We start from the raw sequence: 22,683 nt of genomic DNA, 5'->3' as shown, positions 1-22,683 counted from the left end.
CAGGCTTAGCGGCCATGGCTCATGGGCCCAGCCGCTCCGCGGCACATGGGATCTTCCCGGACCGGGGCATGAACCTGCGTCCCCTGCATCGGCAGGCGGACTCTCAACCACTGCGCCACCAGGGAAGCCCCCCACAACTTTTCTTTATCGAAAGTTACTCTCAGCATCTCTCCTAAGTCCCTCCAGCTGCCAGGGCTCCACTCAGGAGAGTGCAGCAGAAGTGTCAGAGGATGATGGGATCAAATCCCCACTCAGTAACTTATTAGCTGTGTGTCCCTGGATAAATCTCAGTTCCCTCGTGTGTAAAATGGGACGATGACACCTACCACGCAGGATGGTCGGGAGACCAGAAGTGATATAAGGTACCTACTAAGTGATATAGGGTACCTACATAGTAGGTAGTGGATAAAGGCAACTGTTGTTATAGTTGTTACTCCAGTGGTAATGATAACAAGTTTCCGCGGGGTAGGACAAATACAGAAAGAAATCTGGCAGAGTGAAGGCGCCACAGCACAGAGGAAGGGAGTCGCCGTGCATTTCTCTGCTGCGTCTATGACAAGGGTGACGGGCAGACGCTGCAGCGGGGAGCCTGGGACAGGCCTGAGACCGTGGGGACGGAGGCGGGGACAGCTCACCGAAGTTTGGCTCGTTGGGGCAGCCCTTGAGCTTGACTCCTCTGGGGCTCGTCTCTATCAGGAAATGCCTCACGAGCTCATGGGTCATGTCCCCTGGGACGAAGAGAAAGAAACGTGGATGCGTCACTGCCCACGGTGTCCTTCCGCCACCTCCCAGCACTACTTCCAACTTCTCCAGTGTGCTGGGCTGTGATGGAGAAAGGGTCACAGCGATAACACGGCCAGAGCCCTGGGATGGAGAGACCACCACTGCTAGCCCACCCCTCAAGGAAACTCAATCACAGGGTCCCAGTCATCTTGCTTCCCTGTTCTCTGACCTCAATCATCACCAAGCCCAAGACCTGCTCTTCTGAAGCGTCTGATTAGAAGGGACCAGCTCCCATGAGAATTAAGAGACCTGCCCACCCCACATAGCCAGCCCTCGTCCTCTGGCAGCTCAGGACCTAAAGAGACTGTAGGGACCACCTAGTCCTGAGGCCCCAGTGGACAAGCTGGTGTTACCTTTTTTATTCTGCTGCATGATGGTCGGAGGGGGCGAAGACACCTTCATGGCCAGCCCATAGGCTCCTCGGAAGGAGTGGCTGTCTCGGATGATGAAAGCCCCTGGCTCCTGGTCCTTAAGGAGGGCTATGGCTGAATCGGGAGGAGAGAAGGGGAAATGAGAAACTGATGCACTGGCTTAAGTCTCATCAGGTCTTGAACCTCTTTCTTTCTCACGTGAGATGAGAGTCCTTAAAGTTAAAATGTAAACACTCCTAAGGGTCCTCCTACACTAGAGTCAGCAAAGTTTTTCTATAAATAGCCAGACAGTAAATATTTCAGGCTTTGCAGGCACTACTCATCGCTGCCATCACAGCACAAAAGCAGCCCATACAGTGAGTAAACGAATAGATGGGGTCGTTCCAAGAAAACTGTCCGGCTCTGACCCCTGGCTGGAGGTCACCCTGCCCTACATCCACACAGACTTCCCCTAGGGGCTGAGGCCTCTCATCTCCATCCCCACAATCCCAACTATGTATTTTTCTGTAAAATGGGCAACAATCTCCCACATCATGCAGATGGAGAGCTAAGGTTTCACAGTATCTCGGCCAGCCTTTCATTTTGTCCTGGAAAACCAAGACTTTGCTGCTTTTAAGGAAACAGCTACAACCACTGCTTCTGCTGCCCAACGCTTCACTGTGGGGAGGTGCCTCTTCCTGTCCAACCTTGGTCCCAGCTCCTCTCTGTGACCACCACCTACTGCAAAGAGGAATGAGTCTGCTTATGTCCCTTGCCCAGGGAAGACAAGGTAGGCAGCCGCCAGCTGTGGCCTCAGATGGACCCCAGGACCTTCAGCACCACCCAGCACTTACCCTGCTCTCTGGAGATCTCGGGCTTGTACCAATACTTGGAAGTGTCCTGGACAAATTTCACTTTCGCCCGCGTCTCAGGGCTGTTGTCTAAAGGAGAAGGAGAGGGAAAGAAGGTGTTATGAGTCTCCATCTCTGTCCCCCAAAAAGGTATGTTGGACTCAACCCCCAGTACCTGTGAATGGGACCTTATTTGGAAATAGGGTCTTTGCAGATGTAAACAAGATAAGATGCAGTCGTGCTGGATTAGAGTGGACCCCAATCCGATATGACTGGTGTCCTTATAAAAAGAAGGAAAGGGACAGGGAGACACAAGGGGAGAGTGTCATGTGAAGATGGAGGCAGAGATTAGGAAGATGCACCTTCAAGCCAAGGGACCCCAAGACTGCCAGCCACCATGAGAAGCTGAGATTAGAACACAGTCTCCCTCAGAGTCTCCAGAAGGAACCAGTCCTGCCAATACCTTGATTTGGGATTTCCAGCCTCAGCTACTGTGAGAGGATAAATTTCTGTTGTCTTAAGCCACCTAGTGTGTGGTCCTTTGCTATGGCTGACCTAGGAAACTAACACAGAGAGCTGGTCTGCTCAGACATCATCAGAGCATTGCTGGGAGGGGCCTTGACCTGCTTTCACATCCTCCCCCTGTCTTCCAACAACCACCGTGGCTCACGGAGCTGCCCTCCTGTTGAAGAGACTGAACAGCATTCTCACCAAGCCAGCGAGAGCCCTACTCCATCCCATCTCCCCCTTTCTCTAGAAGATTCAGACTAAACCCTTCCCGAAGTTTCCCTCCCACCTGCTTAGTCCCTTTCTCCATGGGCTCAATTTCCCAACTCTATCATAACAACCTTGAGGGTGAGAGCAGAAAAACACATTTCTGTCCACTTTCCCCAAGCTCCGCCTCACTTCCCATATGGAAAGCACGGGTTCTGCCTCAGGTAGAGCAAAAAGATTGCTCCTGCCCTGCCTGGGACAAATAGGAGAAGGGTTGGCCTAGAATTAAGAGGCCATCTGAGTGTCACAGACCTCATTCTCTGGCAGACATCCCCACCCCAGACCCTCTGCAGACGAGGGATGCTTTCATAGAATGTTAGGTTCTGGAGGAGCTCAGAGAGCACCTTATCCAACCTATTACTTTACAAGTGAGGAATGTGAGGTTCAGAGAGGGAGAGCAACTTGCCCAAGTCACACAGATGGTCCACAGAAAGGCTTTTGTAAGACCTCCCCAGGTAAGAAGATGCAGCAACCAGTTTGGTGCCAGCTACACCATATCTTCCTGGCTGGGTATTAGCACATGTGGGTCTCACTCTCCAACCTCTTCCTTCATCTTTTGGCACCAAAGAAAACAAAGGGAGGATGGGGAAAAGGGTGAAAAAGAATATTCCAAATCTGCATGTTTCCACTCCTTTCGTCAGTGAGAGGCTGGAACAGAGGAGCCTGTGCTCACGGTGCTGTGAAGTTCAGGGCACAGACCAGAGATGTGTGTTAGGCTGTGTGTCTGATGCTTAGTCAATTTCAACTTGTCATTTACACTCTGCTAGGCTTCTGGGATCTGTTTCTGGAGGACGGAGATGGGGTAGGTCAGCTCCTTTTCCTGGCAGCTGTGCACTTAGCAGGGCCTCTGGGCTAGGCAGCTGGGCTGTACAACTGTGCAAGCTGCCTCTCTCGGCTCCAAAGCCCCAGGCCCTGGGGCTGCTGGGGCCTGTCTAACGAGCTGTCAGAGGTGGCTACAGCCCCATGTGCCTTGCCTTCCTGTGTTGACTCCCATGGCTATTTTAAGCAAGGAAGATGGTGGGAAACAGGAAATGTCCCAACTACTAGAAGTTCTGCATCCTCCAAGAACTGGGGCTGGGAACCAGATGTCTCTGGCGAGCAGCAGGAAGCAGGGGTGTGCAGTGTCGTTTGGCAGGCTCAGGGCAGGACCTGGGAGTGATACTGAGAATCTGGGCAGCTGGGGCCCATCCCAGGCTGCCTGCAGCATTCTAAATCTTCCTTGAATGTCCCAGGGCTCCAGGGCTGCTCTGTACATAGTCAGGTTGGAGATCTGGCTGAGAAGCTGCAGATCAGCTGACACCCTGACCTTTTTGTTTAGAAAATGAGCCCTCTCAGTGGAGGCAAAAGATGCCCAGTTCTGACGATGAGAGAAGAATTCAGTGTGCAAGACTGCGTGGGCTTCAGTGAAGCCGGGTTGATAGAAACTAGACTCCAGTAAAAATGCTTAACCCTCGGCCTCGTGCCATATCGCTCCGGCTGCCAGATCTATTATTAGTGATGTGCGCAAAGTGGGGATCAAAAGGTGGGAACCGTGCTGTGGGCTGGAAAAGTAATGTGCAAATTGGGCAAAATCATACCCACTTTGCCAGGTGGCCGTGAGGACTGATGAGATAGTCCTAGTCCTTGGCTCAGAGCCTGGCACAGAGCATGTGCTCAACAAGTGGTGGTGGCTACGATGATGGTGAAGATCATTGTAACAGCAGTGCCATCACCGCATCTACCTCCTCATCCCTGCCCCCACTGCTGCCACGACCACGGCTCCAACTCCCATTACACGGGGAAGGCGTCTGAGGCCCAGAAGTTGGTGACCCACCCGAGGTTGTGTCTGCCAAGGAGATGTCAGAACAGAGACTAGCACAGGTACCCTAACTGCTGGGCTTCATCTGTCAACGGGAGAGATGACGTGGAAGGAGGGCGCACCTGGCATGGAGTACTTGGAGAAGTCGGGCAGAGTGTGGGAGAAAGAGACGGCGCTGCCCCCGCTGGGACTGGACATGCCGCTGGCGACAGGCGAGGAGGACACCTTCCCGTTGACGGTGGCATAGTTGGGGAGGCTGCCCGCTCGGTCTCCCATGGACATCCTCCGCTTCTCTGGCAAGGCCGGTGTTGGGCTCCCTTGCCGGAAGGCTGCTGAATCTGGCGAGGGGGAGGCGGCGGGATTGCTCAGGCCGGGGTAGTAGGCAGGGGACACAGGAAAGGAGGGCGTGGATGGGGCCTGGTAGCCCGAGGCGCTGCTCTGTCGGGACAACGTGGGTCTCCGGTCCTCAGGGGTGGAGTAGCCACCATAGGCCACCTGCTGGTCCAAGCTGGGGCTGCCGGAAACCACAGATCCAGACCCTCCCAAGTGACGGCCCAGGCTGGGGCTTCCGGGGCTGGCTACTGCGTTGCCATGGAGACTGGAGGCCAGGTTGCCTTGGTGGGCCCCAGGGTGCCGGCCCAGGCTGGGGCTCCCTGGAGTGGTGGCCACATTGCCATGGAGGCTTGAAACCTGGTGGGCCCCAGGGTGCCGACCCAGGCTGGGGCTTCCCGGAGTGGTTGCTGCACTGCTCTGGGGGCTGGAGACCGTGTTACCATGGAAACCAGTTCCGGGTGGACCCATCACCTGGCGGTGGGTCAAACTGGGGCTGCTGGGGGCAGCCATGGCGGGATTCACGGCCCGGCGGACAAAGCCAGGACTAGAGGGAGTGTTGGTGCCCACTGTCCTGTGCCGTGCCTGAGGGCTCCCAGGTACCATCTGGACACCCGCCACACCGAACTGAGACCGGGCCTGGCTTTCCAGGGAGCTGAACGGCTGAAGTGAGTAGTCGGGGCTGCTGTAGATGCTGCCCGCAGTCGGGAGAGGAGAAGAGCTCTGGTAGCTTCTCTGAGCCGAAGGGCTGGGCTGGCCCAGGCTGCCGGAGCGGAAGCCAGAATCCAGCAGAGGCTGGGTGGGTGTCCGCGGGCCCTGGTCGCTGCTCTCCCCTGATGGGAAACTCCCCACTGAAGTGCTAGAGAGAGACGGGGCAGGTCAAGATGTCACCAAATGGCATTTAATGAAGGACAGGCTTTCAGTGAACCCTCAGCCCTCCCTCCAACCACTAATAAGACAATAAAAGCTCCCCTCACACGCACAGGAAAGTTAGGGCTTTGATACGTCACCCTACGGACATCAGAAGAAAAAACTGAGGCTCAGAGAGGTTAAGCAATAGGCTCACACCCACACAGCTCATAATAGACCAGGATTTCAACTCAGCTGTGTCTAACTCCAAAGCCCATGTATCCTCAAGCACCACCCTGACTGCTCAACCACAGGTCAGAGCGAGATCTCTCCTATCGAAACTGAAGGTGGCTGTCCTGTTGCCCCCTCCAGCATCACAGAAACTGAACACTGGAGAGGGGGTTAAACCACTTGAATCCTGTTCCTACTGGAAGTATCCTACCTTGACTCAGTTTCCCCAGGTGTGCTATCAGCATCTCTAAACACTGAGAGTGTAACTGGGCATCCATTCCTGGGTAGCTCCAAAACAGCAAAGATGAAGAAATCTCACAGGAGATTTCAGCTCATTATAAGATCTGCATTCTAGCCACTGGATCTGGCCACCAATGGAGCAGGCCGCTTTACATGGTAATGAGGCTCCCATCATTAGGAGCATTTAAGCAGAGACTGACCAACCTCTTGACCCAAATGCTGTGGAGGAAATTTCCTCCATTGGGAGGTTACATGAGATGAGCTCAGAGGTCGCTCTCAATTCTAAGACTGATAAAAGTCAGTTCAGAGGGCACTGTACCCGGGGGAATGGCCACAGTCAAAGGTTCTCCTCTGAAGTTAAGTATTGATACAAGTCCATGGCCTGTGAGTTGGGAAACCTGGATTCTGTTTGTTAAAAGTTTTCCCACATGTAAAGTGAGGGAAATAGGTTAGATGACTGATTCCTTCCAGACCCAAACTTCTATTCCTCGATGATATGGCAGGAGAGACAAAGGTTGACAGAGACCACGCATAAGCAGCAGCTGCAGGGAGGCAGCAGGCAAATTCTGCACCAGCAGCCCCTGGGGCAGGGGGGTGGGGAAGGTTCTTACATAAGAGGATGCTCCAAAGCCTGGAGCCGCAGACTGGAAGGAGTCTGGAGGCTGGCCGGCCAGCTGGGCCAGGTTGGATAAGCTCAGGTCCCCTGGGTGATGTGAGGTGGGAGGGCTAGGCACGAGCCAAGGGCAGGGAGAAGGGCAGGGGCCAGGCCAGGACAAAGTCTACCTCGCATCCCAGAAGGGGCCAAAGTGGAACACCACTTCGGTACAGAATAACCTGGATTCTGAGGAATGGGGGGATAGGTCAGGCTGCACAGCGGGGGCTGGGGACATGGAAATGGAGTTCTGGAGGAGAAGCTGGCTTCCTGAGGCCTACTGCAGGAGGAATTTGAGGAGTGAGAAATGGTGAAAACTTCCTAATGTCAGCACTCCCTGAATATCAGCAAGGGTGGCTGGAGAGGCGAGGAAAATCTCCTTTCCTCTAAAAGAAGAATGCAGCTTCTGCCCAGGGGCAGACCTTTCCAAAAATGGACCCATCAGGAGGCTGGGGAGGGGTTAGGTGGACTGGGGTGTGTGCTTGGCTTGAGGTTTCAAATTCTTAGCCTCCAGAAGAAAAGTGCCTCTGCTCACCCACGCCCCGCGCCCCGACCCAGGAGGGGTGCATTACGCTGGACCAGTGCAGGTACACCGCAAGCTTGGCACACCCCTCCACATGCAGAATTGTGAAGAGGTGGCTGGACAGTGACCGGGCCCCGTGGGGTCCCGGGCTGGGAAGGGCAGTGGACATGGGAAGGGATGGTAGGGGCAGGCTCCCCTCCTGGAGGTGAGTTCCAGCCTCCAGGCAGGCTCTCTGGGGCCCCCTCACCACCTGGCACCCTTTGCCCTGCCTAGGCTCCTCTCAGGGTCCCTCTCCTATGTTGTCTTCCCTGTCTCCCCATCATAAAGCCTCACCACCACCCCCAGTCAAGCAGCTTCTCACTGCACCCCAAACACAGGAGCCTCACTCTCTGGGAAATTTCAGGCTACCCTTTCTGTCTGACCCGCCTCAGAACGCCAGCCAGCCATCCGCCAAGACATCCCTCCTCTCACCCTACAGCAACCCCTCACCAGCAGCTGCGTGCCCGAGGCCGCCACGCCCAACACCTCCACACCCCCCGGCTCTGTCCTTGCCGTGCTGTCCTTCTGGAAGGACCGTTCCCTCCCCCTTCACCTTTCAACCCCTGCTCATCCTTCTGGCCTCAGCACAAATACTTTCAGCCCCCAGAGACCCTCTCTGCATCCCAAGGCAGAAATAGCGGCCTCTCGCTCTGAGCCTGTGGCTTAAACATCTGCTCTGGGCACATCTGACTCTCACCCCGTGACCGTCAGGCACCATAACGCAGGTCTGTGGGGAAGGATAGAGATGTGGGTTCCGGAGCCAGACACCTTCGGTTTGAATCCTATTTTTGCTATTATGTAGCTGTAGGACCTTGAATAAGCTACTTTATGTCTCTCTGCCTCAGTTTCCTCTTCTGAGAAGTGTGAATAATAATAGTACCTACCTCACAGGATTGCTGTGAGGTTTAAACAGAAAGCGCTTAGCAAAATGCCTGGCACGTAGGAAGCACTCACCACATAGTAATTACTCGTGTTCAATTTTAAACCTGGGGGAAGGGGACTTCCCTGGCAGTCCAGTGGTTAAGACTCCACATTTGCACTGCATGGGGCACAGGGTCCAACCCTGGTTGGGAAGTAAGATCTCGCATGCCACGTGGTGTGGCCAAAAAATAAAAATAAAAATTTTTTTTAAATTAAAAAAAGTGCTTCTCTGGTGGCGCAGTGGTTAAGAGTCCGCTTGCCAACGCAGGGGACATGGGTTCGAGCCCTGGTCCGGGAAGACCCCACATGTCGCGGAGCAACTAAGCCCTTGCGCCACAACTACTGAGCCTGCGCTCTAGAGTCCGTGAGCCACAACTACTGAGCCTGCGCTCTAGAGCCCGTGAGCCACAACTACCGAAGCCCACGTGCCTAGGGCCCGTGCTCAGCCACAAGAGAAGCCACCAAAATGAGAAGCCCACGCACCGCAACGAAGAGTAGCCCCTGCTCACCACAACTAGAGAAAGCCTGCACGCAGCAACGAAGACCCCAACACAGCCAAAAATAAATAAATGAAATAAATAAATTTATTTTTAAAAAACTTTAAAAAATAAATAAATAAACCTGGGGTAAGGACTATGCCTGGTTCACTTCATACTCTCCCTGGGGAGTTGGCACTCAGGGGACGCTCTCACCATGCACCCCGATGAGCTAGTTTCCCAGGAGCAGCAACCTGGATGTGATTTCTGCCTGTGCACGCCCTAGACAGATCCAAGAGGCCTCATCTGTGCTGTCCCAGGCCTGGATCTTCCTCCCCACTTACCTGTCAGCGCTGAGGATGGGGCTGCTGGTGGAAAGGGGGCTGGGGGAGACAAAGGAGCCTCCCAGGGTCCCGTTCCTCAGGGGTGTCTCGCGGCCATAGGCCTGGGCAACCGGGGCGCTAAAGCTCTTGGGCTCAGGATCCTGAGTCCGGGGGCCAGCCACTGCCGTCCGCACCACCGACTCCACATAGCTTCGGGGCTCTGGAAGGGGCAAGGGGACAGGGACTGAGTCTGGATCCACAGGGGTGCAGTGCGGACCCCACCCAACCTCCAGGGAGCCCCTTTCCCCAGGGCCTATGGGGACAACCCCAAAAGGACAGCTAAGCAGGCAAAGGGCAATTCTCCAGGGCTTCTGCCTTCCCAGGCCCACCCTCTTCCCAGCATCTTGGAGAAGCTGTGAGAGTCCTCAAGGAACCTTTAACCGGGGCCTCGTTCTGAGAATCTTCCCAGAAATGGACCCCAAAACACAGCCATCACAGAATCCTCCCTCCTAAAGCCAGGATGCCCATCCTTCACTGGTATCCCCTCTAGCTGCTTCTTTTCTATGACCTGCTACCCAGGCCCCCAGGCCCTTCTAGGCTCCCCAGGCACCGCTGGAGTCTGAGCTCTTCGTGGACCCCAAGCTCCAGCCCAGCCGTGCATCTCGGGACAGCGCCAGGGCTCATGCTGGCTCCTCCCCACACCCAGAATCCAGAAACAGGCTTGCTGGCCTAGCAACAGGCCTGTGCGGGTGAGTCACGCCCAGCCCCTGCATGCCAAGACACACCCACCCACCTTGCCTGACACACTTAGCATTCCTCCCGAGACTGACATCATTATCCCACTTGGTGTTCAGAATGGCCTGAGAGGAAGGCTAGGCGGGGGAGGGGGAGGAGCAAGTGCCAGAAAAGTCATTTTGCAGATGCAGACGCTGAGGCCTGGAGAGTGAAGCGGCTGGAGGTACAACCAGGACTCGGGTCTCCCGGGCCACCACCCCGCCCAGTGCTGTGCGCCCCTCCCGGCCCCCGATCCCGGCCTCTGAAGCCAACCCCCAGACTAACTTGTTATCAAACAGGAAGAAGAAGCAGGGCACTCTGGGCTTCTCCAGGGACAGGATCAGGGATAGATGACGTTCCTACCACCTCCAAACCTGGCACCGTCCCTGAGGACGTCCCAGGGGGAACATGATCTGAGCACACACACCTACCCTCTGCCCACAATTAGGGCATCCGCTGAAACCAGCCTCAGAAATGGAAGAACTGCAGAGTCTGTGCAGCCCTGGGGGCGGGGGCAGGGGGCAGGCCCCTGGAGCCTCTGCAGCCGGACTGTGCTGACCACTGAGTCAGAGAATCGCCCCCTCCCCTCAGCCCAAAGAAAGCTTTACTTTGGAAGGAGCCCAATCACCAAGGCGTTATGGGGCCGTTACAGGCCCTGGTCTCTGAGGTGACTTCCAGGCCTGATATACTGCATCCAGGCCCAGAGGCCTGGGGACCCAGGGAGAGGATGGTCCTTTAGAACAGGACCCTTTACGGAGGAGGCCTGCAGTCTGCATACAACTCCAGTCAGAGGCTGCCAGTGTATCTTTTAGTTTCCACACGGAGTTCCCTCCAACCAACAGCAACAGTGAATGGGGCTGGGGCAAGAGGTCTGCAAAGCGACAGGCATGGGACAGCCTATTCCAGGGACCCAGCCCAGGGTGACACAGGACCAGCCACCTCGGCACCCAGAGATAGAGTCCACGTGGGCTGAGGCCAACAAGACGCCCTCAAAAACCCCCTCATCCAGGCCGGGCCACCCACCCACCCCACAGAACCCCAGGCCACAGCCCCTCCAAAGGCAATGATGCCATGCCGTCCAAGCCTGAGGCCCTGCTGGAGCAAAGAGACGGGCAGCACACTTTTTTTGAAAAGCGCCCGACAGTAAATATTTCAGGTTTAGAGGGCCAGACGGTCTCTCTCACAGCTGCTCAGTTCTGCTGTTGCTATCGCGCGAACAGCCACAGACAATACATTAAGCGATGAGCGTGGCTGTGTTACAATAAAACTTTCTTTACAAAAACAGATGATGGGCCGGATTTGGCCACAGACTGCTGGCTCCTGATGTAACCTGTCTGCTCAGCCCAGAGAGGTGGAGCGATTTGCCCCAGAACACACAGCCAATCAGCGGCCACGGCTACCATCTCCTGACTCTCAATGCTGTCTCTGGGTGGCCTAGAGGGGCCACAGCCTCCTGGGACACCCAGAGTTGGCTGCTACCCAGAACTCCAGCCCATCAGCCAGAGAAGACCCAGCTCCACAGGGCTATTAATAATAGTAAAAATAGCAAACAACTGTATGAGGAGAGTAGAATTTGGAGAATGTAAGGGTCTTGCCTGGGCCACATGTAGACTGTGGCAGAATTGGCCTAGGAACGCAGGCAGTCTGGCCCAGGTCCTGCTCTTGGGCCCTGCACATACCGCCAGGTGAAAATCAGGGAGCCGAGAATTTCAGTGTCTTTAGCCTTGCGGGGCTGGCTTCATGCTCTGGGGTAACTCTGACAGAAGAGACCTCAGACAGGACCCCTCACGCCCACAGAAATGGCAATTGTGACCCAAGGCCAGAGCCCACCTTCCCTGCCCATCCCTCACCCCGGGGTCACTCTCTGAAAACTCCTCCTGGACACCTCCAGGCTCTCGGCTTCACGCTGGTGCCCGCAGCGCTTAGCACCCTTCTCTCCCACCCAGAGATGGCAAGGGGATCCATCTGCTCCCTGGCAGCCCCGGGCTCCTTGCTGATCTGTATTTGCAGTGCCTGGCACACAGTAAGTCCTCAATAAGTTTCTGTCCCACAAACTAGTAGATGTGTGACCTTAACCCTCCGCCCCACCCACACAGAGGTGCACAATAACTAAGACCTAAAAGGCACACATTCCTTTTTCTCCTTCTCTTGAATTCTTGCTGACCCCAAAAGGTCAAGCTAAAATGCACGTGGTGAGCCCTGAAGTCGGTGATCTTTTCCACCTGCCATGTCCTTCTGATCCACTCCCCAACCTGCTCTGTGTCCCTGCAGGCCAGCTTTTACCGACCGCACCCCCCAGACCCCCCGCCTCAGGGCTCCCCATGGCTTTGACCTTCGGCCGCTGGCTAGTAGGAGAGACTAGGAGGGGATGGGGGGTGGTGAGGAGAGAAGGTCAAAGTGCCAGGGCTGCATCTTCTACCCAAGATCCCAGCTCCAGTCGGGGGCCCTCTCCTCCGGCTCCCTCCTGTCCTCCAGGCCTGGCGGGCGGATGGCTCCCACCTCCTGCTAGGAGGGCCACCCGGTGGCGGGGTGCTTCACCATCTCTCGTCGGTTTGCCCAGACCTTCTAAATAGTCCATTGTCTCCTCGGTTGCCCCATTGGAATGAGCCAGCTGTTTCCTGCCAAGACCTGAAGTGGGTAAGCAACTCATATTATATCCCCAACTCACATAAGCACCCCATCCTGTACAAAAGTACGCATACTGCTTTTACCAGCAGCAGAACTGAGGTAAGGCCGCCCACACCACCTGGTGCCAGAGTCAGGACCGTGCCAAGCCTGGGACCACAGATGCTGACTCCCATCTGCTCTGTTTGCCATCACTCAAGGCTGCGTCCCCACCAACTCCTTCTGGCCCAGTCGTAGCGACAGGAGCCTGAGTGTAGCTTGCACAGAACATCAATGGGACTGTATGTTAGAAAGTCTGGAGATATTAGAAAACCTGAGATCCTATAGGATGGCCACATCCCTAAGGCATGAGGCTCGTGAGCCCCGCCCCCACTCCCATCAGATCCTAAGCTACAGAGGAGCTCTCAGAGGACTCAGCATCTGAACCTGGAGGACAGGACTGCTTACCCAGGAAGAAGCACCAGAAGCCATTCCCACCACGAAGGCTGGAAACAGCCCTATGAGTTGAGGTGGCCAACGAGCCTGGGGGCTTTGCTCTGAGGCTCGCAGCCTGCGGATTTCAGGCCCAGCCCGCCTGGCTCTGCCCTCACCTTACTCTCTACCCCCATCCTCTTCCTTGGTTGGCTGACCTTCCAGGCCCAAATCAGGGGTAGAGATTCACTCAGTCTCTCTTCCTCATGAACCCAGAGCAGGAGGGATCTTTGGGAAGATATCTGATTTTCCAAGTCCATCTCCAGAACTGTTCAAAACCAACCTTTTGGGCCAAAACATCCATTTTCCCAAGTTTTCAGACTCAGATTTCCATATTGAAAATACCTCCCTTTTCCTGTCTGTCCCCATCCTCCCTCCCTCCTCCCTACCTCAGTACAACATACAACCTGTGGGCTCCCCCTTCTTTCACTTACTGGAGGGGTGACCTGGAGCAGGCTGCTGAACGTTTCTGGGACTCAGTTTTCTCATGTGTAAAATGGGAATGAGAATACTCACCTGCCCAGCTAGGATCGAGTGACAAGAGAAGGAAAGTCCCTTCTAATTCTTTCCACTAGTTGCAACGCCGGCTTATAAGCAGCCCCACCGTTGCCCACCTGTACCCGAGCCGTGTCTGTGCCTGCCTCCCTCTACCCTCTCTCCTGCTGCTTTCCTCCTCTCTGCCGATCCCAAGCAGCTGCACCCAGAGGCACCGGGAACTGGGAAGGGCAGGAGAGGAGGGGCCAGGGAGGGTGCTTCGTGTAGAACATTCCAGGAGCCCAAACCCATTCCAAGTGGCTGTTGGAGGCTGAGAGCAGTGGACATGAGGCTGAGTGACTTAGCCCCACCAGACTGGGGGCACTGTCAGCTCTTCACCCACACCCTGAAGTGCATTTCCTGCCTCCCAGAAAAGGTTCTTTGCCTGGAGAGAAACGGCCTGCCCGCTCCAAGTGAAATGAAGACGTGCAGATGCGGGGTAGGGAGGAAGTAAACCCTCCGAGGCCCAATCCAGGAGCTCAAGAGTTAGAATTCCAAACTCTGAGATGGGGCCACACAGCCCTCCTCTGAGCTCCCATCACACCCCGTTCCTCCCCCAGCTCAGCACTTCTACCTTATGCAGAGATATCTGTCTTTACCAGGCTAGCTCACTCATCTTTAAGCCCTCAGTACCTAGCACAGGACCTGGCACACAGTAGGTGCTCAGTAAATCTGTGTTGCACAGCGCTGCCCAAAAGTACCCAGATGCCACAGTGCACCCATCACCGAGGATCTCAGAGCAGGAAGGATCCCCAGAGGGGCCATTCCTAGTCCACTGTCTTCCTTTGTGCCACATCCATCCCGTCTAATCATCTGAACAGACAGAACCTAAGCTGCATGTTCCCTGTTCCCGTTCCTCCAGGAAAGAAGGTTCAGCAATTTCTTTCCCTGTTTCCCCACTGGGAAGATATCCTTGATATCTTGAGGATATCATGACTTTACTGTTACAGGCTTTCTTCTTCTCCTTTCTTCATGGAGAAGGGTACCCAGTAAAGACACTGTTTATGTTTAGAGGTTGTGCCCCGTACGATCACATGGCAAGGGGCAGCCTCCACGGGCTGATCCAGCGTAGGCTCTCAGCCGTGCCCCCAATTGACTGTCGGGGCCTGGACAAGTCATTTAACATCCGTACATGTCATCTCCTCATCAGCAAACTGGGGTTCCTGCCACCTTCCTCACAGTGCTTCTGTGATTATTAAACAAGATGATGTGACAATGACCCACACAGTCCCGCCCCTGCCTGCTGACCCTCACTCTGTACCACACTCCCCGCCCTTGCTCCATGGAGCATGCTGTCCCTCCCACCCCAGGGCCTTTGCACATGCCCTTTACCTCTACATGGAATGCTCTTCTCCCATCCCAGTGTCACTGAGTTAATGTTACTCACCCTCCCATCTTACTTCTTTTATGAGCCAGGGTCTCATAAAACTGTACCCCTTCGCTCCGGAGCGCTTATCTCAATACTTAATTCTCGGTGATAATTTAATTCTGGCGCCGGTTCATGAATTTCCTCCACGAGATTAGGAATCATAGTACGCTTATCATTATATCTCCAGGGTGCCTGGCACGTAGGAGGCACACAAAATATTTGTTGAATCAACGAATGACAGAATGAATGAATGTAAAGCATTTAGCACGGCACACTGAACGGAACAGACTCCCCTAAAGTCTTTTTTTTCCCCCAGCTGAATAAGTCTGTCTGTCTCTGATTATTTTTCCTCACAAGCATCTTTTTCTGAATTTCCCATCAGAGTATCGGCAGGGAAATCAAACAGTGCTTCAGAGGGTCAGCAACGTCTGACCCGGGAGGTGATGCGTGAGTCAGGAAAAACAGAATGTCCCCTGCCTCCACCCACCTCCCTCCCCAGGGAGGGGGGATGGACAACAATTCCGATCCCCATGCTAGAATCCCAGGGCATGGTGCCTGGAGGCAGGAGGAGGGCTTTGAAACAGCCCCTTGATTAGGAGACAGGAGACCAGTAAGTCCAGTCTCGGCCCTGCTTCCTCTTAACTGTGAGCTTGGGAAGTTGCCCCACCCTCACCCCACAACACAGACCTCAGCTCCACATCTGTGAAAATGATGGGTGTGGTAGAGTCGAGCCCTAAGAACCTTCCCCTGCAAACTCTGTGGCTCCAGGACAGATGGAAGAGGGTCAGAGGGCTCGGGGCCCTGTAGGCCTAGATTCTCTCATAAGGTGCAAGGGTCAGGTGTCACTTCCGATCTGTTGAAGTGTTACCCCAAAGTGGGGAACACACAGCCAGGGCCTGTCACCCTCAGACCTTCCCACTGGAAAGTGTGTGGTTTGCTGTGGAGATCAGCAACCACGAAGGGACCCAAGAGCTCCTGTGTGGGTGTGCACCTGGAACACAGCACACGAACACTGGCTCCAGGCCCCAGCTGATTCTATACTCCTGTTGGGAACCAGCAGTCAGCCACCAGCCTGGGGGAGGTCCTCTCCCTGGGTATGAGGTTGACTGGGGGTGAGGCCCCACTGTGGCTCTCCCCATTCTGGGATCTGCTGTTGGGGGGGGCTGCCTTGTTCTGCACCCCCCAGGCAGCCTGGCATTGTTGCCAGAACTCTGGCTGGCTAGGAGTGAGCAAAGCTTTATGGGAAACTCCAGCCATCTTTTCTGGGTGATGGCAGATTCAGAGGGGCACAGCCCATGCCCAATTGGGGGATAGAAAATCAAGGTAATGAGTGCAAAGGGAAGTGGGAAGTGGGCTTAAGAAACCAGATGGAGGAATTCCCTGGCGATCCAGTGGTTAGGACTCTGTGCTCTCACTGCTGAGGGCCCAGGTTCAGTCCCTGGTTGGAGAACTAAGATCCCACAAGCCTTGGCACAGTCAAAAAAAAAGGAAGAAAGAAAGAAACCGGACGGAGTGTTTAAAGAAACCAGGCCACACAGCTCCAGGGCCAAGGTGAGAAGTCAGAACGTCTAACACATCCAAGCTGGAAGGTGCTCAGTGGAGCCCACCTCGTCCCAGCAAGCCCGGTAGAGACGGGGACATGGATGCCCAGGCCACGCAGGCCGCACAGGCCGGCATTCCCCTCATTCCACCTGCTGCTCTGAGGCATCATTTGAGTTACGTTCCTAATAAATTAAAGGCCTTCAACCCGCTTACATCCCCTCTCTGCTTCTCTGCGTGCGATGCGAGTTCATCTAAATCAGGGGTTAAGCCAGGACACAGATGTGCTAACTCCTTGAACCTGTCACAATTATGTGCACGGATATCCGGAGGCATCTGTATAGGGGTGAGTCCATAGCTTTTCCAAAATCCCCAAAGTCATCCAAGATCCCAGAAAGACAGACGTCCTACTGTCTGTGTTGATATGAAACCAGGCAAGGGCTTCAAGAAGGCAACTCGTGGCTCCAAGACAGTAGCTCTGAACCGGGAGTGGTTCTCTGCCATGTTTGAGCCATTTTGACTGTCGAACTGGGTGCCTGCTACTGGCGTGCAGCAGGTAGAGGCCAGGGATGCTGTAAACATCCTACAATGCACATGGCAGCCCCACAACTAAGAACTGTCCGGCCCTAAGCGTCGGTAGTGCCGAGGCTGAGAAACCGTGCTCTGAGCTATAAATGTGGGGCTCACCCGGGAAACGGGATAAGAGAAACCCGCCCTCTGAAGGGGCTCGCTGCACCCCGGGCAGGCGGGCGGAAGCACCGCCGTGGGAGGGCTGTTTTGTCGGCAAGGTGGCACCGCAGTAGCGCCTGGACACTGTCCGTGCCTGGACCCGCGCTCTGCGGCCGTGAGCGCCTCAGTCAGCATCCGGAGTGACAGCTCAGCACAGGGGTGAGGACCAGGGGGCTCTGTGCTCAGTCACATGAGACCTGATCAGAGACGAGAGCTGGCCCCCCACGTCAGGCAGAGCAAACGGAGTGAAAAGCCATTCCCAGACCCGGAGAGCGCGAAGCAGCAGCACGGCGACGCCACACTTACCTTCCGAAAGCTCTCTCACCACCTTCCCCTCATCCTCGTCTGAGGGAAGATGGGAAGAGAGGTGAGGAGGAAGGAGAGGCAGGTGATGGAGAGGAAGAGCAAAAAGGAGAGAGAGAGATGCATTAACAGCTTATTTCTTGAGAGAGAGACTTTGCGAGAAAAGGGAGGTGGGAAAGCAGGGGTGAGACGGGGGCAGAGATGGACTCTCCAGAAGGGCCGCAGGGTGAGGGGTGCGGTCCACCCAGACGGGGCCCCGGGGCTCCAGGGTGGCAAGGCACTCAGGGCGCACCACTGAGAGAGGCCTTCGCTCTTGGGAACAGCAGGCCCGGTGTCCTTGTCACAGCTCCCGTGCCTCAAGCAGGAGTGTGCTGGCCTGGTGACAGGCAGCCCCCCTCCCAGTGACCTGGTGTCCCTGGCCACGCAGACACATTCTGAGAGGGAGGCTGTGCCCTGCTGTGTCTGCGTGGGTCACACCTGCACGCCACTGCCCGCCTACCTGGCTGGATCAGTCTTTTGGTGACTAAGGAAAAGAAGCAAAGCTGTCCCCAGAGTCCCAGCCCAGCCCCCAAACCAGAGTCTAGGGAGCAAGTTTCTGGGCTCAGCCTGTTGGAAACGGCCACTGAGGGCCCAGGGCCCCCACTTGCCCCTTCCCCACAGGGAGGAGAGGAGCCGGGAAGTGTGACGAGGTGTGAGCCGGGGGTGTGTGCGTGTACACGAGCGCCTGGACGCTGCGGGGTGGAAGCCAGGCTTCCGGCAGAGACCTAACCGACTCCAGGGAAACAGGGCAGGCCTCCAAACCCCCATGTCAGAGGATGCTGGGAACGGCACTGACCCCACCAGGCAATGGCAGGAAGGCTACAGAGGTATCCGTCCCCCTCAAACCCCACACAGAGAGCCCCACCGAGGCCTGATCTCATCATAGACACAGAGCTAGGCTGCCACCTTGTTTCCAGAAGGGTCCTGAGAACCCACCACCTCTGGGCCCTGCCCAGGACCACAGGGGTCCTCCAACCCCCCACTCCTCCCTCCAGCCTCCCCGACCACCTCCCTTCCCACTGGAACCACTCACCGCCGGTGGGGTGCAGCAGGATGCTGGCTGGGTTATGGGGCTTCAGGCCCAGAGCAGACAGAGGTGTCTTGGCCAGACCTGGAGGGGAGCGCACTGCGCCGAGAAGAAGAGGCGAGACCCCAGGAGTGAGCACAGGTGATGGGCTGGGGAGAGGCCCCCTCCTGAGTCTGGGCATGTCGGGGAGGGTGGGCAGCCGAAGGCTGAGCGGACGAACCAGCCCCAGCCCCGGGGACGCTGCTGCGGCTCCACTGCCTCTCCTGTCTCTGTGTTTCTCCACAGTGTAAAGGCTAAAGGAAGTCAGCAAGTGGCCCTGCCCCTCAACCTCCAGAAAGTAACTTCTATCCCTAGGCCCTGAGTTCCTTTGCTACGGTCCCTCCGCATGGCCGTGGTTTATAACATACACGTTGGTTTCTCGGGTGCCCTCTGCCTTTCCCTGTTATTCTCTCTCTAACCCCCTTCTCTCACTTTCCCTACCCACCCCCAAACAAACAGGCACGCACAAACACACACACACACACGCACACACACACAGGCACACAGGCAGATGGACTTAAAGAAAATGGAGTGTCAAGACAGCACAACATATAAAGGACAGAAGGAGGAGAAGGGACCACCAGCAGAACCAACCCTGAGTCCCCAGGCTCGCCCTCGGCCACAGGTCTTTGGCCCCCAGACAAACAGGTCTCTTGCAAGCCCCACGAAGGGAGAATTTCTCAGCAGGGGGCTCTCTTGACCGCCAAACCTCAGTGTTTGGAAGAGGGAGAAGCCCCATCTCTACAGTCCTTGGCCAAGAGCACCACCACCCCGCAGGAGCCCAGCTCCCTCCCAAGCCGCCCGTCTGGGTTGGAAGTGTCACATGACACACAAGGTCAGAAAGGGCGGTCAGGCTTTCTCCCATTAGCCAAGGACATGGCCGGACTCCGAGCTGAGCTGCAGGGTGGTTGCTGTGCCCAGTCACGAGATTTCTCAGCGGCAGCTGCCACGTCTCCTAACACACCTCTGAGGAGAAGTAAAGAAATGAGCTCTGTGTCTCCGGCCGCAGCTCTCGGGACCCTGCAGAGGCCATAGCTGCTGAGGACACGCAGCCGCACAGGTGTGCCAGACCCCAAGACTGCCTGCCCCACACCGACGGCCTCAACAGACCAGCTGTGCCCCTTGGGTGCCCAGGTCGCACACAGCAGCTCCAGGACCCTCCGTGGCGCCTCCTCCCTCTCCCCAAAGACAGGGAGACCTGTAGGAAACTAAGCCCCCAAATATAATCTCCCAATGAAAGCAATTTAAATAACTTACGTGTGCACATGCCGGTGTGTACATAGGTGTCTGTGGGAATAGAGAGGCATCGCAGGAGTCCAGACGGGTGGCCCACCCCTATGCGCCACCCTAACCCTGAGATGCCCAACAGACAAATACAGCAGAGGGGACAAATACGTACAGACACAAACACCTAGCCATGGCGTAGGTCTAGGCCTGCATGCCCCCGTGTATCCCTCTTTCTCTCATTTTACACACACACACACACACACACACACACAAACACACACACACACACGCACGCACAGAGGTATCTTGCAACTTTGAATGTGATTAATTATGGAAGAATGAGCCCAGCCTCAGAGACCACTGTCCGTGGAATGACCACGAAGCCCCTTCGGCCCACAAGTTTGCATGTGTTTGCCCAGCGGGTGCAGCAGAGGCACAGGTGGACCAGTGAAAGGAGGTGAAGGGGACAAGGGGACAGAGGCGGTGGGAGGTTTCTCTAGGCTCCCCTCAGCACCTCCAACTCCCTAATCACTCCTGTCCTCAGTCCCCAGGCATCTGGCCCGTCTGAGGCAGACAAGTGGGTGGCCCTGAAGCCAGGCAAGGCTTGGCTTCCTGAGAGAAGAATTCCTCGCATTTCTCCGCCTCTGGGCATGGAGGAAACCTCTAACTTATCCTCCCTGCCCGGGGCTCTCTCGGGGTTGGCCAAGGGGAGAAGGGGAGGGAAAGAAGAATGCGAACAGAAACATGTGGCAGAACCCAACTCTAGCCCAGCCCAGATGGCTTCATCCCAAACAGGGTGCTGGCCAGGATCCTGGCTATTTGGACCCACAGGGAATTGGAGCAGGTGTGAAGGTGGGGGGTTAAGACCAGGGAGAGACATTCCACGAGTCATAAAAGGCACAGAGCTATCTCGAGCAGATTGCCCTGGGCTTGCACTGTCCAAATATGGTAGCCATGAGCCACTTGGGACTACGGAGCACAGGCGGTGTGGCCAGTCTAAACAAAGTTGTAAGTGCAAAACACACAGCGATTTCAAACTTGTATGAAACAAGAATGTGAAATATCTCTTTATACTGATTACATGTTGAAATGATATTTTAGATCCTTGGGATTAAATAAAATCTATTATTAAAATTAATTTCACCAGCGTCTTTTTAGATTTTATTTAAAAAGATTGTAAGATATCTCATTAATATTTTTATTTCGATTTACCTATTGAAATTATAATACTTTGGATATTTTGAGTTAAATTTAAAAATCATTACAATTAATTTCTCCAGTTTCCTGTATGTTCTTCAATAGAGCTATTAGTAAATTCTCCAGTGCGATCATGGCTCATGTTATTTTTCCACTGGACAGCACTGCTCTAGGGACAGCCATGGCATCCACTCATAGCTTCAGCCTCCTGCGTGTCCAAGATGGTAGCCAACACGAGTTCTGTTGGTGCAGGGGCCAGGTACCAGTGTCACATTCCTCCCCTCTGCGGGACAGCCGACCACCAGGAGAACGCATGGCCAGCTCCAACTCCCCCGTCCTCACCCTCCTCCCCTCTCAGCGGGACAAGTGAATAGCCTGGGCAGCGCCCACCCAACCTGATCCTGGAGCATCGCCAGCCTCTCTACCTCTGCCGACCCAGGCCTCTCACAGGGACCCTGAGTCCTTCACAGCCTGGTACTGCTTTCCATCACTGCTTTCCCAGGCCTCCTCCAGCTCCTCCTCATGTCTCTTCTACCACAGAAAGGAACACTGCCCCTCTCCTGGGCTCACCCAGGTCTTCTCTTTGGGTACAAATGTCTCTGCCCTTCAGGGATTTGCCTCTCCTGTGAGAGCATCAGAGGGGTACAGACTAAAGGCTCCTGTCTGGAAGCCAAGGGATGAATGAGATGGGGATACGGTCAGCCTGAGGCTTCTGAGCCTTTCTTTCCTCGGTGGAACCTAAATAGGTTGCCTGAAGTGGAAGAGGTGCCTGGATGCAGACAAAAATGGGGATCAGAAGCAAGAAGGTCAAGGGGTGTCTCAGAGACACACCAGCAGGGCACAAAGAGTCCCTTTAGGATGGGGGATGTTTTGCACATAGGATGCGAAGACTCTCAGCAACCAGCAAACTCCGTAAGGTGGGAGCCCACGGGCCCCACAGTAGGTCAGTCCGGATCCCAGGACTGCGGCTGCTGCATCCTTAGACGTGTGAGCGTGGACGGCAGAAAAGAATAGAAGCGGGGGAGGGAAGCTGGAGTAAAATGAGCCATAGGGATGGGAAGCGGCAGGTTCTGGCCCCTCCCAACTTTGCCAGCACCCCCAAACCTGGGTGCTTACACAGGCCAGAGGGGACCCAGGGAAGGCAGGCTGAGTGTGAAGTTCTTACCCCCACTGGACGGTGGGCTGGTCGGGGAGGTTCTCTCCATCTCCTCAAAGGCCTCCTTGTAGCTGTGCAAATGGGGCTGCGGAAGAACAAGGGAGGAAAACAGTGGCTGTGACCCTGAGGAGGAGGGGCTCCCAGTTAACCAGCCTGACCACCGCCCTCCCCTGGTAAACACAGAGGTCAAAGGGAGATCCTCGCCACCCGTGAGCCCAAACTCCTTGCAGCCAAGAGAATAGAAAAGTGGCTCTTTCCAAGGCCATGGTCCAGCAGCACCTGCCTTGGGAATATTTCACAACAGGGCCAAAGAGAAGGCGCTGGGGGCAGGTTACTGAAGGCGAGAGAGAAAAGATGTCCAAACGCCATTTATATCCAGAATGACTTGTTAACCTGGATTGTATCAAATATGGGCCACTCGCATCAGAATCTTCCAGGGTGCGTGTTTAAAATGCAGATTCTTGGGTCCCATCCCAGGTCTAATAGGCTAGAATCTCTGGAGGGGGACTTGGGG

General features: G+C 55.4%; 1 protein-coding gene across 10 annotated transcripts in view; it reads right to left on the bottom strand.

Annotated features, from left to right (window-relative positions):
• TNS1 (tensin 1) overlaps positions 1-22,683 on the bottom strand; it is a 205,251-nt gene that overhangs the window by 12,688 nt on the left and 169,880 nt on the right. For 7 of the 10 annotated variants that reach the window (XM_073807274.1, XM_073807276.1, XM_073807275.1 and 4 more), the window contains 8 exons: positions 22,179-22,254; positions 18,557-18,649; positions 17,488-17,526; positions 9,162-9,360; positions 4,679-5,745; positions 1,988-2,074; positions 1,137-1,268; positions 636-728 (listed from right to left, as the gene is read on the bottom strand). In XM_073807274.1, the coding sequence (XP_073663375.1) occupies positions 636-728; positions 1,137-1,268; positions 1,988-2,074; positions 4,679-5,745; positions 9,162-9,360; positions 17,488-17,526; positions 18,557-18,649; positions 22,179-22,254 (1,786 nt within the window). The remainder of the gene's footprint in view (positions 1-635; positions 729-1,136; positions 1,269-1,987; positions 2,075-4,678; positions 5,746-9,161; positions 9,361-17,487; positions 17,527-18,556; positions 18,650-22,178; positions 22,255-22,683) is intronic. The other 3 variants (XM_033859781.2, XM_073807273.1, XM_073807277.1) reach the window with 2 other exon arrangements.

Source organism: Tursiops truncatus, chromosome 7 (assembly GCF_011762595.2).
Source record: "Tursiops truncatus isolate mTurTru1 chromosome 7, mTurTru1.mat.Y, whole genome shotgun sequence".
NCBI classification, from domain to species: domain Eukaryota; kingdom Metazoa; phylum Chordata; class Mammalia; order Artiodactyla; family Delphinidae; genus Tursiops; species Tursiops truncatus.
This window is presented reverse-complemented; position numbering and strand designations above follow the sequence as displayed.